This window comes from Microcaecilia unicolor, chromosome 7 (genome assembly GCF_901765095.1).
Source record: "Microcaecilia unicolor chromosome 7, aMicUni1.1, whole genome shotgun sequence".
NCBI lineage: Eukaryota > Metazoa > Chordata > Amphibia > Gymnophiona > Siphonopidae > Microcaecilia > Microcaecilia unicolor.
This window is the reverse complement of record NC_044037.1, coordinates 104,223,005-104,234,983: the sequence shown is the minus strand read 5'-3', so window position 1 is coordinate 104,234,983 and position 11,979 is coordinate 104,223,005. Positions and strand designations below refer to the sequence as shown.

General features: G+C 40.9%; 1 protein-coding gene across 1 annotated transcript in view; it reads right to left on the bottom strand.

Moving 5' to 3' along the window:
* Window positions 1-10,336: 10,336 nt before the first annotated feature.
* TLCD3B (TLC domain containing 3B) overlaps window positions 10,337-11,979 on the bottom strand; it is a 190,860-nt gene continuing 189,217 nt past the window's right edge. The window contains exon 5 of the mRNA XM_030210596.1: window positions 10,337-10,822. Coding sequence (XP_030066456.1) covers window positions 10,484-10,822 — 339 coding nt within the window. The 3' untranslated portion in view covers window positions 10,337-10,483. The remainder of the gene's footprint in view (window positions 10,823-11,979) is intronic.

Below are 11,979 nucleotides of genomic sequence, written 5' to 3'. Positions count from 1 at the left end.
CCCATCACTCTGCACACTGGCCTTACTCCCAAGAGCAACCCTGCAAATTGTGCCCACTCCCTATAAGGAAACCCCTCATTACTTCCAGTTCCCTCCCACAGACACAACACGTGCAGACCATACACAGAACACACAAAAGGGATACACAGGCACACACTCACATATAGAGAGGCCAGAAAGAATTCCATCAGCCTTGCAAATTTTCAGCAGCAGGAGTGCTTTTGCCATTTTTATAATTGTTTCCTACTCAATGGAATCGGGAAAGGATTATACAAAAGGGATCGAGAAAGGTTTGTCCATCCATTTATATGGACATAACAAAACAAAAATTTAGTAAAATGGGGTGAAACCTGTCATGTAGGAAAACCTGGTAAAAAGATACATAAAGTTTCAAAATGCGCCAAATAAGACTAGGAAGTCTAGAGAAATAAGCCCCCCCCCCCCCCTTAAAAAAAGGGCCAATGCAAGTCTATTGGAGAAAGAGGGTAAGTAATTTAAGGGCCCTTTTACCAAACTGTGGTAAAAAGTGGTCTTAGCGCATCCTTGTGTGGTCATTCCTGAGTGCTAAGACCATTTTTACCACAGGGGTATTAACTGCCATGTGCTAATTTTCCCATTAGTGTGTGGTCATTAGCGCGTAAGCCATTTATTTTATAAGCGGTAAGGACTTATGTGCTAATCATGCTCTAATTGATTAGCATGTGGCATTGCAGCTGCAGTAACTGACTAGTGCAGAACATGTCCTTTCCGCCCCCAGCACGCACATCCAAAAATTACGTGCCCCACACGTATTGTGGAAACCTATGTGACCCCTGACGAAGGTTTTCCGAAACTTGGCCAGGTTGGGTCCTGTTTTCATTAAAGTTGACATTTGGATAAACTCCTGCTGTTTGTCCTTCCTTGGATCGCTGCTGCTGTTTGGTTGTCTGACCCTAAAGTTACACAAGAGAAGTTAAAACAGCATACAAGCATAAACAGAAACAGAAAAAAGAAACACTGGGCCTTCAGGATGGAGATAAATGTAGTCCTTTTTATTCTACATTTATCTCCATCCTGAAGGCCCAGTGTTGCTTTTTTCTGTTTCTGACCCTAAAGTTAGACATGATTTCTAGGCATAAGTGCTATTCTATAAACTGTGCCTAACTTTAAGCATGGCTTATAGAATAGGGTTTTTTTTGGCGCTGATTTTTTTGCCACCATGTATAAAATCTAGGCCAAAAGGGGCCGCACAGAAAAAAAAGCATTATTGAGGAGCAGGACAGTGAGAAGGGAAGAGGATCCTTTCTAATTTTAATAAGGTAGCAACTTTCCCAAATAGCAGGTTTGAATAGATGAGAAGAAGTAGAGGTGTTTGGATCATGCATGAGATATACACAAAGGGATCATAGTGGTGGAGGGAGAAAAAAAGACTACAGATCATGTCAAGACCTGGGACAGCATAGTAGGGCGGTGCAAATGAGCAGAACTGGTAGACCAGGTAGTGTGTCTGTTGACACATTCTCTGTTTTATGTGACTTTGGTGAAGCGATCTACATATAAGACAAGCAGCAGTATTTTGAGCTGTTTGTAATTTTTTGAGAAGACCATCTTTAAGTCTAGCATAGATGGAATTGCAATAGTTGAATTTGGTGAGGACAAGGGGTTGAACCAAAGTATGAAAGACAGATTTAGAGAAAAATGGCCTCAATCTCTTTAGCTTCCAAAGTGAGTGAAAGACACTCGAGGTCAACTTTGAGACTTGGTTTTCAATGGTGAGGAAATGATCTATTGTGACTCCCAAGATTTTCATTGATGACTCAAGGAAATAGGTTTTGATCTTAATAGTAAAGTTACTAAGATTCATAGAATGGTGAGGGTTAGTTATAATTAGAAACTTAGTTTTATCTATGTAAAGTTTTAGTTTGAAATCAGAAGCCCGTGATTCCATAAGTTTTATCCCTAGACTAATTATGTGAGTTATGTCAAGTAATTCCTTAGAGACTGGGATATAAATAGTAACATCATCAGCATACATGTATGTCGAAAGACCATGTTTTTCTAAAAGATGACCAAGAGGTATCATCTTAATGTTAAACAAGATGGGGAAAAGAGGGGAACCGTGAGGGACCCCACAGCCAGGAGACCAAGTGGAAGAAAATTCATCTAATTGTTTGACTTGATATGACCTAGATCTTAAGAAGTAAGAAAAACATTTCAGGACAACTCCACAGATTCTGTAATAGTCAAGAATATTTAAAAGAATATTATGATCAATAGTATCAAAGGAACTGGATAGATCAAACTGAAGTATCAATATTTTGTTGCCAAGACTTAATTCTCTCCTAAAGTTAGCTGGAGGTAAGCACAATTTCTGTACTGTAGGCAGTAAGCAAAGTTTCTGTACTGTAAGAGGGCCTAAAACCAGATCGTGAGCTATGCAAAATGGAATGAAGCTGGAGATACGCCATAAGTTGGCACATGACAAGTCCTTCCATTACTTTAACAAGAAGAGGAATTGAGGCTACTGGTCTATATTTGGAAACTAAACTTAGGCTAGCTAGTTTGGGTATTTTTAGGTATAGGAGTCAAAATAATATTGCCATTATCAGAGGGAAAGAAACCTTGAGACAACATCAAAGTAAGATCCAAGTGCAAATAATGTAAGAATAAATCAGGAGCTGACTTGAGGAGATAAGTAGGGCACGTATCTAGCAGACAATGTGAATTTGCGTATTTGCGTAATGTATGATTATCCTGATTAGCAGTGATTGGATGAAAAATGGACCAGATTCTATCTGCTTGAGAACGAGGAAGTAAAGGATCATGTAAATAGAGGAAATAGTCTACAGATGAAGGGGTTTTGTTAAGTTCTAGTCTGATTTTAGCTAATTTCTGTTTAAAATAGCTAAAGAGGTCAGCAATAGGTGTGGGATCGATTGAATTGGTTATTAGTTGAGTGTCCAATAAACTATTAACTAATGAGTAAAGTTTCCTCGGGTTGATTATCACCAATGAATTTGGAATAATAGGAGGTTTACGCTTTGGCAATCATACCTTTGTAGCTTTTCAAAAGTTTTTTCCCAAGCAATCCATTGTTCAGTGGATTTGTCCTTAGCCCAAATTCTCTCCTGTCTCCTACATTTATGTTTAATTTGTAATAGATCATCATTGAACCAATGTGTTCTGTTCTGATGATGTAAATAAAGTATACAAAAAAAAATGAAGAAGCAAGAAGCCAGCAAAAGAATCGTTTGGCCTGCTAGATGACAGAGGGGCAAGAGGGGCACTCAGGGAAGTCAAGGCCATAATGGAGAGATTAAATGAAGTCTTTGCTTCCGTCTTCACTAAGGAAGATGTGGGAGAGATACCAATGCCAGAAATGGTATTCAATGCTGACGAGTCAGGGAAACTGAATCAAATCTCTGTAAACCTGGAAGATGTAATGGGGCAAATTGACAAATTGAAGAGTAGCAAATCACCTGGACTGGATGGTATTCATCCCAGAGTACTGATAGAATTGAAAAATAAACTTGCTGAACTATTGTTAGTAATATGTAATTTATCTTTAAAATCAAGCATGGTACCGGAAGACTGGAGGGTGGCCAATGTAACAACAATTTTTAAAAAGGGTTACAGAGGTGATCCAGGAAATTACAGACCGGTGCCAGGCAAAACGATAGAGACTATTATAAAGAACAAAATTATAAACCAAATGCATAAGCATGGATTAATGAGACAAAGCCAACATGGATTTAGTGAAGGAAAATCTTGCCTCACCAATCTACTACATTTCATTGAAGGGCTGAACAAACGTGGATAAAGATGAGCTGGTTGATGCTGTGTATCTGGATTTTAAAAAGGCATTTGACAAGGTACCTTTTGAAAGACTCCTGAAGAAATTAGAGAGTCATGGGATAGGAAGTAATGTTCTACTGTGGATTAAAAACTGGTTAAAAGATAGAAAACAGAGAGTGGGGTTAAATGGCCAGTATTCTCAATGGAGCAGGGTCGTGTGGTTCCGCAGAGGTTTATGCTGGGACCGCTGCTTTTTAACATATTTATAAATGATCTAGAGATGGGAATAACTAAAGAGGTAATTAAATTTGCTAATGACACAAAGTTATTCAAAGTTGTTAAATCGCAAGAGGATTGTGAAAAATTTCAAAGAGGACCTTACGAGACTGGGCATCCAAATGGCAGATGGCATTTAATGTGAGCAAATGCAAAGTGATGCATATGGGAAAGAGGAACCCAAACTATGGCTACGTGATGCAAGGTTCCACATTAGGAGTCACAGACTCAAGGATCTAGGTGTCATCATTGATGGTACTTTCAAGCCCTCTGCTCAGTGTGTAGCAGCGGCTAAGAAAGAAAATAGAATGTTAGGTATTATTAGGAAAGGAATGGAAAGCAAAAATGAGGACATTTTAATGTCTTTGTATTACTCCATGCTGCAACCGCACCTCAAATACTTTATGCAATTCTGGTCACCGCATCTCAAAAAAGATACAATGGAATTAGAAAAGGTACAGAGAAGGGCAATGAAAATGATAAAGGGGATGGGACGACTTCCCTATGAGGAACGGCTAAAGTGGCTAGGGCTCTTCAGCTTGGAGAAGAGACAGCTGAGGGAAGATATGATAGAGGTCTATAAGGTAATGACTGGAATGGAATGGGTGGATGTGAATTGCTTGTTTACTTTTTCCAAAAATACTAGGCCTAGGGGGCACGCAATAAAGCTATTAAGTAGTAAGTTTAAAATAAAACAGAGAAAATATTTCTTCACTCAGCGTATAATTAAACTCTGGATTTTGTTGCCAGAGAATGTGGTAAAAGCAGTTAGCTTAGCAGGGTTTAAAAAAAGTTGGGATAACTTCCTACAAGAAAAGTCCATAAGCCATTATTAAAATGGACTTGGGGAAAATCCACTGCTTATTTCTAGGATAAGCAACATAAAATTTATTTTACTGTTTTGGGATCTTGCAAGGAACTTGTAACCTGGATTGGCCACTGTTGGAAACAGAATACTGGGCTTCATAGACCTTCAGTCTGTCCCTGTATGGCAACACTTATGTTCTTATGTTTATCTGCCATAATTTACTGTATTATTGTATTAATATGAAAAGGATGCGATGGAACTGAGGATGACAGCGAGGATAATGAAACACTTGAGTTTTTCATGGTAAGATGGAGATGTTTATGGTACCTTTATTGAATGTATGGGTAGAATGAAAAGAATAACAACGTTAATTTCCAACAGTAATTTTTTTCCTTTCTGTTTTTAATAGTTAGATACAAGTATTATAAATGCAATTAATACACTGTCATAACATCTGCTGTGCAATATTTATATTTACTTTTATTTACATTCATTTAAAAAATAAATTAAGTCAAGTAAAATAAACATAAAAAGTTACTCTATAGGCATGCTCCAGGCATGGATGACCCCTGGTAGAGCACATGGTGAACCCATAAATGCACCGTGGCTTTGGAACCTGGGTGAAAATTTTATGTGAAGTTGGCTTGCAGCCTAACTGTAAAGGCCATTGGCAGGTGATGTTATGCTTAATGTAGATACTTGGTATTATTCTGCAATGATTCAGTGGAGAATGGGATGTTTTTGCAGGTGGATCACCAGTCAATTCCAGGACAAGAGATGGAATCAGATCCAATGCTGTCCTGCTGAATGTTGTAGTTTTAGCATGTTCTTTTAAGGAAATTATGACTGCAAGCCCCAGTGTGCAATGGTATGTAGGCAAAACCAGGAGTGGTTAACTAGTCCCCAGTCATTCTGTGACTGCTTCTCCGCTCACCTTGAAAAGTCTCAGAGCCGAATGTAACCTTCACAGTTTGCTTGCTCATCAACCCCCTTCATCACGGGATAGTTATCTCATACCAGTTTCTCCTGTATTTCTCTTACAAGCTGTCTTAAGGGGTGACTGTCAAAGTTAACCTTACATGTTTCCTCCCTTGAACATAGATTCTCATCTGTTGCAAAGAAATTGCACTCCATTTTCAACCGACTCAGGTTTTCATGGAGCAGCTTCAGCCAGTCCTGGTTCTGCTTCCATTACATCTCTGGGACTGTGTACTTTTGCTTGTCTTCTTCCACACCCTGAAAGTACAAGTCTCAGTACAAGAGGGTCAAATCAGGCCTGTCACTGATGACCTGGGCCAGGTGACAACTTATCCTTCCTGGAGGGTTTGAGGGGGAACAGGGGAACCTTCTCTCTCTGACCTTGAAACGAAGGCCTGTGAGCCTTTGGTTTAGAAGCACAGAGCAACATGATTCCTGTTTGATTATCATATTATTTTATAATTCATGAGCAACCATAAGAAAACCAGGCTTTAATGTCTTGACTGTTGCTATACCTTAATGCTCTCCGAAAGTTTATTGTTAAAAACAGAAGTTGCTGCTGCTTAGGAATACAAAGGTACACTAGAATAATCTGGCACCAGTGGTGTGCTGGAGCGGGCTCTCACAGGCTTGCCAGAGCCGGTTGTTAAGAATTTTGGGAGCCGATTGTTAAAGTAGCCTCCCCCCCCCCCCCCCCCCACTCCCATGGCTACTTTAACAACTGGCTCTCAAAATGTGGGTGCTGGTCCCCTCTGCTTGTTTCCAGCTCTGAGCAGCAGGCTGGGACTTCTCGAGCACATGCAAGAAGTCCCAGCATGTTGCTCAGAGCAAGAAACAAGCAGTGGGGAGTGATGGCAGTCCATTTATTGGCTGCCAGCAAAGGTATGCCTAGCTTGCCCGCTCGAAGGGGGAGAGAGAGGCATGCTTTGCCCCCTCCCCCAGTCTATCCATGGCTACACCCGGAGAAAGAGCCCATTGTTAAAAATTTACCAGCACACCCTTGTCTGGCACCAACAACCCTGGTGGTGATGGGGAATGTGAAGCTGAGCACTTTTATCCTTAAAATGAGTCCCTTATCATCCCTCCTACCTAATTTTTCCTTTTTTTGTGTGTGTTTAATTTATCCTCTAAACTCTCCTCAGTATACACCTTAGACACAAGGATATGCAGGGGGAGGGGGTAGAGTTAAGGCAAAGGTCATTCAACTACACAAGCCTGCTGCAAACAACATTTCAAGTTTAAAATGATTTATCCATGCATAGTCTAGTGGGCTTTCATCAATACAGAGGACTGCGGAGGAGCAGCAGACTGAGAACCAGGGCCACTGAGAGACTGAACCGGGCCCAGGCTACCACCGCCGGGCCCGCCCCCAATCACCGCCGCCCCCACCCAGGTTCACTGCCACCCAACGCAACTGGAAATACTTTGGCTGGTGGGGATCCCAAGGCCCCACCAGCAGAAGAGTCTTCTCCTCCACTCCAGCGCTGCTCTTCTTCACAGTTCTGCCATGTGGCCTGCCCCCGCCTTTTATCTCAGGTCGCAAATGCTCGGTTTCAAAACCAAGCATGTGCACCTGAGGAGAAAAGCAGCCACTTGGAAGGCAATGCGGCAGTCGATTGTGAAGATCTCTTCTGCCTGCTCTATCTGCTGCTCCTCCGAGTCCTCCTCAGCACCCAAGGGGGCGGCCCAGCGCCGGAGTTTTCTTTTTCCTGCTCCCGTCAAGATGTGATCACCCAGGTCCCGTCAGGAGCAGCAAAGAGAGAGAGAGAGAGAGACCCCGGCATCGGTTCCCTCTTGGAGGCTCGGGCCTGGGGAATTTTGCGCCCCCCCCCCCTCTCGGTGGCCCTGCTGAAAGCCAGGGATACCAGGGTTCTCATTTCAGTATGGTTTCCTTGTAATCTTGGAAGTCACTTAACCTCCACTGCATCAGGTACAAACTTAGGGGCTGATTTACTAAGCTGCACTGGGCACCTAACACAGCTTAAAATGGCATAGTGCGGGACATGCTCAGGTGTCCTATGGTAAAACTGTCAAATGTCTGTGTGCTAACTGCATGCTAAAAATATATTTTAATTTTTTTGAAGGGCACGTCAGGGAGTAGAGAGTGAGTGGTCCTGTGCTAAACAGCACATTTACATCAGGATGCACTAACTGGTTAGAGCTGGAATACCACGTGGGCCCTTACTGCCTACAAAATGGGTGGAGCTAAATAGTGCATGGCTATTAGTACCAAAAAATAGAATATCACCATTATAGGGTTACGGTAAAAATGGCCTTTGAACACAAGAAAGACCTGTATAAGGGTGCGCTAAGAAAGTCCCATCCAGTCCAATCCAGAAAAGGAGAGGCAATAGAGGTCCATAGATCACAGCAATCAAAGAACAGAACAGATCTCAGTCAATGTTCAGAAACCATACAACTTTATTAAAAATAACCCCGACGTGGCCAAGAGGCTGCATCAGGAGATTTACTTTACATTGAAAGACACATAAAATATAACTATTACAAATCATAAAAAGAAATCTCTCGTATTTATATCACAAATTAGTTATTATTAAAAACATTTATATTACTTTAATATTCAGATAATAAATAAAACATACTGATATTAATATAGCTCAAAAACATAGGGCTTTGTTTACTAATGTACGCTAGCATTTTTAGTGTGCTAACACTAGAGACACCCATAGGAATATATGGGTGTCTCTAGTGTTAGCGCATGCTCATTTTTAGTGTGCGCTAAAAACGCTACCACGCCTACAGCGTGGCTTAACAGAACCCATAATTATGAATCTTAAAAACAACTTTCAAACAAACTGAATTTTTTAATCTGAATATTAAAATGATATGTTTTTAATAATAACTAATTTGTGATATAGATATATATTTTTTTATGATTTGTAATAGTTATTTTTGAATTTATGTGTGTCTTTCAGTGTAAAGTAAATTCCCTGACGCAGCCTCTTGGGAGGTGAAATGTGGCCAAGCTAGTTTATTTTTAATAAAGTTGTATGGTCTCTGAACATTGACTGAGATCCGTTCTGTTCTTTGATAAGGGTGCGCTAAGGCCATTTTTTACCACAGCTTAATAAAAGGACTCCTTACGGATCATTTTATTAAGCAGCGTTAGGTGCTAATGTGTTCCTAACACAACAAAAGATGGACTAACGTGGGACATACTACAGTGTCACACGTTACTTTTGGAATTTGTACGTGTTAACTGTGTGCTAAATATTTTTTTGTATTTTTTTTTTGGGGGGGGGGGGGGGTTGTCAAGGGCAGAAAGAAGGTGTTCTTGCAATAACCAGTTAGCATGTGGATAATGCAGGAGCCCTTACTGCCTAAGGGGTCCTTTCACTAAGCTGTGGAAAAAGGGTGTCTTTGACAAACGTTGAGGCCTTTTACCACAGTGGGTAAAAGGCTGTTTTAAAAAAAAAAAGAAATGGCTGTGAGACAAGCAAAGCACTTGCCAAGCGGCATTTCTGGGGGGAGCACTTACCACCACCACTGAGGTGACAGTACGGGCGCCTGCACTAACCTGGAAGTGTGCATCACTACTCAGTTACAACCGGGTAAACACCGGCGCTGGGGGTGGGAACTACCGCTGGGCTGCTGCAGTAGCCTGGCAGTACTCCCGGTTTAGCGAGCGGTAAGCCCACGTTGGGCTTACTGCCACTTAGTAAAAAAGATTCCTAAAATAGGTGGTGGTGAGTGCTCCTGTGGTAATGAAAAACAAAATGGCCACATTAGCACACAGCCATTAATGGAAAAAACAAAAAAAATGCACCATTTTACAGCCATGTTATAGGTAACTGAACATTATGGGTTAGATCAGAGTGTGTGAATCAGCTGCGTAAAGGTGCATTAAGGCCATTTTTTACCGCAGCTTAGTAAAAGAACCCCTTGCAATATAAACCCTCCAGGGACAGGAGAATACGTACTGTACTTGAATGAAATTTGCCTTGAGCTACTGCTAGAAAAGTTGTGAGTCAAATCCTTGCTTTTTTTGTTTCATTTATGCATGTAAAATTTTTACACACAAGAATTCAGTTTTTATGTGTAAGTTCTGTGTAAACAATGCATTTATGCACATAAAATGGAACAAAATTCAAAAATAAATGTTTTAAAATGATTAACAAGTCAAACCAAAAATTTGGATGCAGCACACCCCTAGTAATGGGTAAATGTTTATAGGATCATGAGCAGATGGGGCAAAATATTTCTCTGTAATTAAAATGCTCCCATTTCCCTCACAGGCCCCCCTCTCCCTCCCCTTTAAGACTGTACTACCTCCCTTTTAAAATTCATGCATAAGTTATTCTATGCATATTACCACACAACTGTAAGGGTGTTTATATGTCATTAATTTTAAATACTTACCTTTATTGTTTGGGTTTAAATTGTTTTTTTTTTTTTAAATAAATAAATAAATACGTTTAATTAAAGGTATGGAGATTAAAAATGAACCACCAGTTCCTCCCCATTATAGAAAGGCTTGGCTGCCTCTTTAAGAAGTTTCTAGTATCTTTCGTCCTGGCTGAGCCTTTACTTGCTTTGTTTTGGAAAAGTTCTGGGGAAGGGTGGTATAAGGAAAGTGTTGGAGATTGCAGAGATTTAGAGGAGGCTTAGTATCCCCTCTTTATGCTGTCAGTCTATAGGCCCAGGGCCTTGTACTTGGTCTTGGTGGCTGTCCATAGCATGCCCATTCTTCACAGCCTGTTGATTCTCCTTGGCCCCGGGTCTCCTGAAAAGTTTATAGGCTCCTCTGCAGATGAGGGAGAACCAGTAGATCTGGGGTGCCATGAGGACAGCAGAGCCCAGAGTGTATTCAGGTGGGATGGAAAAGGGCACCTGATGGAGGGGCAGGCCGGCCCGCTGCCCATAAACCCAGTACATGTAGGGGAAGAGAAGGATGCGGCAGGCGAAGAAGGTTATCAGCATGAGGAGGCCGTTCACCTTGTGCAGGAGCGTATGCTGTTTCTTGTACTGTGAGATGGGGGAGAGATACAATAAACAGTATGAGACATTGGAACTGCAAATTCAAAGCTACAATGAGGTAATGCCTCAGCTTATCCATGATCACTTGTAGTCAACTGTGGCCCTAATCCTCTCACAATCCAGGGCCAGGGGTGCTGACTTCTCAAACCTCTTATTATGCATAGAAGCATAGACAAGTTGAGGGCATGGGGGGGGGGGGGGAGCGGAGAGCAGACTGCCGATGGCACTGGCGCATATTTTAAACGTGACAGATCATGTCAAAAAGAGGCGCTGGTGCCATCGGAAGTCCATTTGGGGGAGTGGCTGCTCCCCTGGTGACCCACCTAGCTATGCCTCTGATTATGAACCCCCCTTCTCCTAGAATTCATGCCAGTGAAGTCTCTTCTGTCAATGAAGCATTTGAGATGCCCTGTTCTTGAGACCGGCAAATGATAGCCTCCCCGCTACTGAACTGCCCCCATCTCTTTACTGTTAACATTTATTTAGCTTGCTTCAAACACAAGAGTACAGTTCTGCAGCAAGAAGTTTATAAATTAATGTAAAAATTGAATCAAACTTTTATAACTTTCAATTTAAATAAGCTCAATGTAGAAATCGCATTACATAAACCAGCTAAAAAATAGTTTAAAAAAGACCAACAAATAAACCACAGTAATAAACAATAAAAATATACTTAATATAAATTTTAAAAAAGCTCTCACCAATCTACCAAAATCAATAAAACACTTTATTAAAATGCAAAAACATCAGTCAGCGTTGATATTAATGCTTGAGCAGAGCCCCCAAAAAACAAAAACTATGTTTTAAAAGCAAAGATTTTATTTGGCATCTGAAAGGCAAATATCCTAATTCAACCAACATCTCTTAGGATAGTGTTCCATAACTGTGAATCCATCAGTCTAAAAGCACATTTCCTTAGCCATAACAGTTGAAAATCTGACTGGGGAGAGGATTAACCATAAATACAAATCAATGCTGATATGAGAGCAGGGATGGGAATGTTTCATCTTAAACACTTACGGGTCCTTATGCCAAACTGTGGAAAAAGTGGCTTTAGCACATCCTTACGTGGGGGTCATTTTTACCATCTGGGTAATATGGTCAATGTTTCTATTTTCCCCATTAAAGGTCACATGCTAATATTT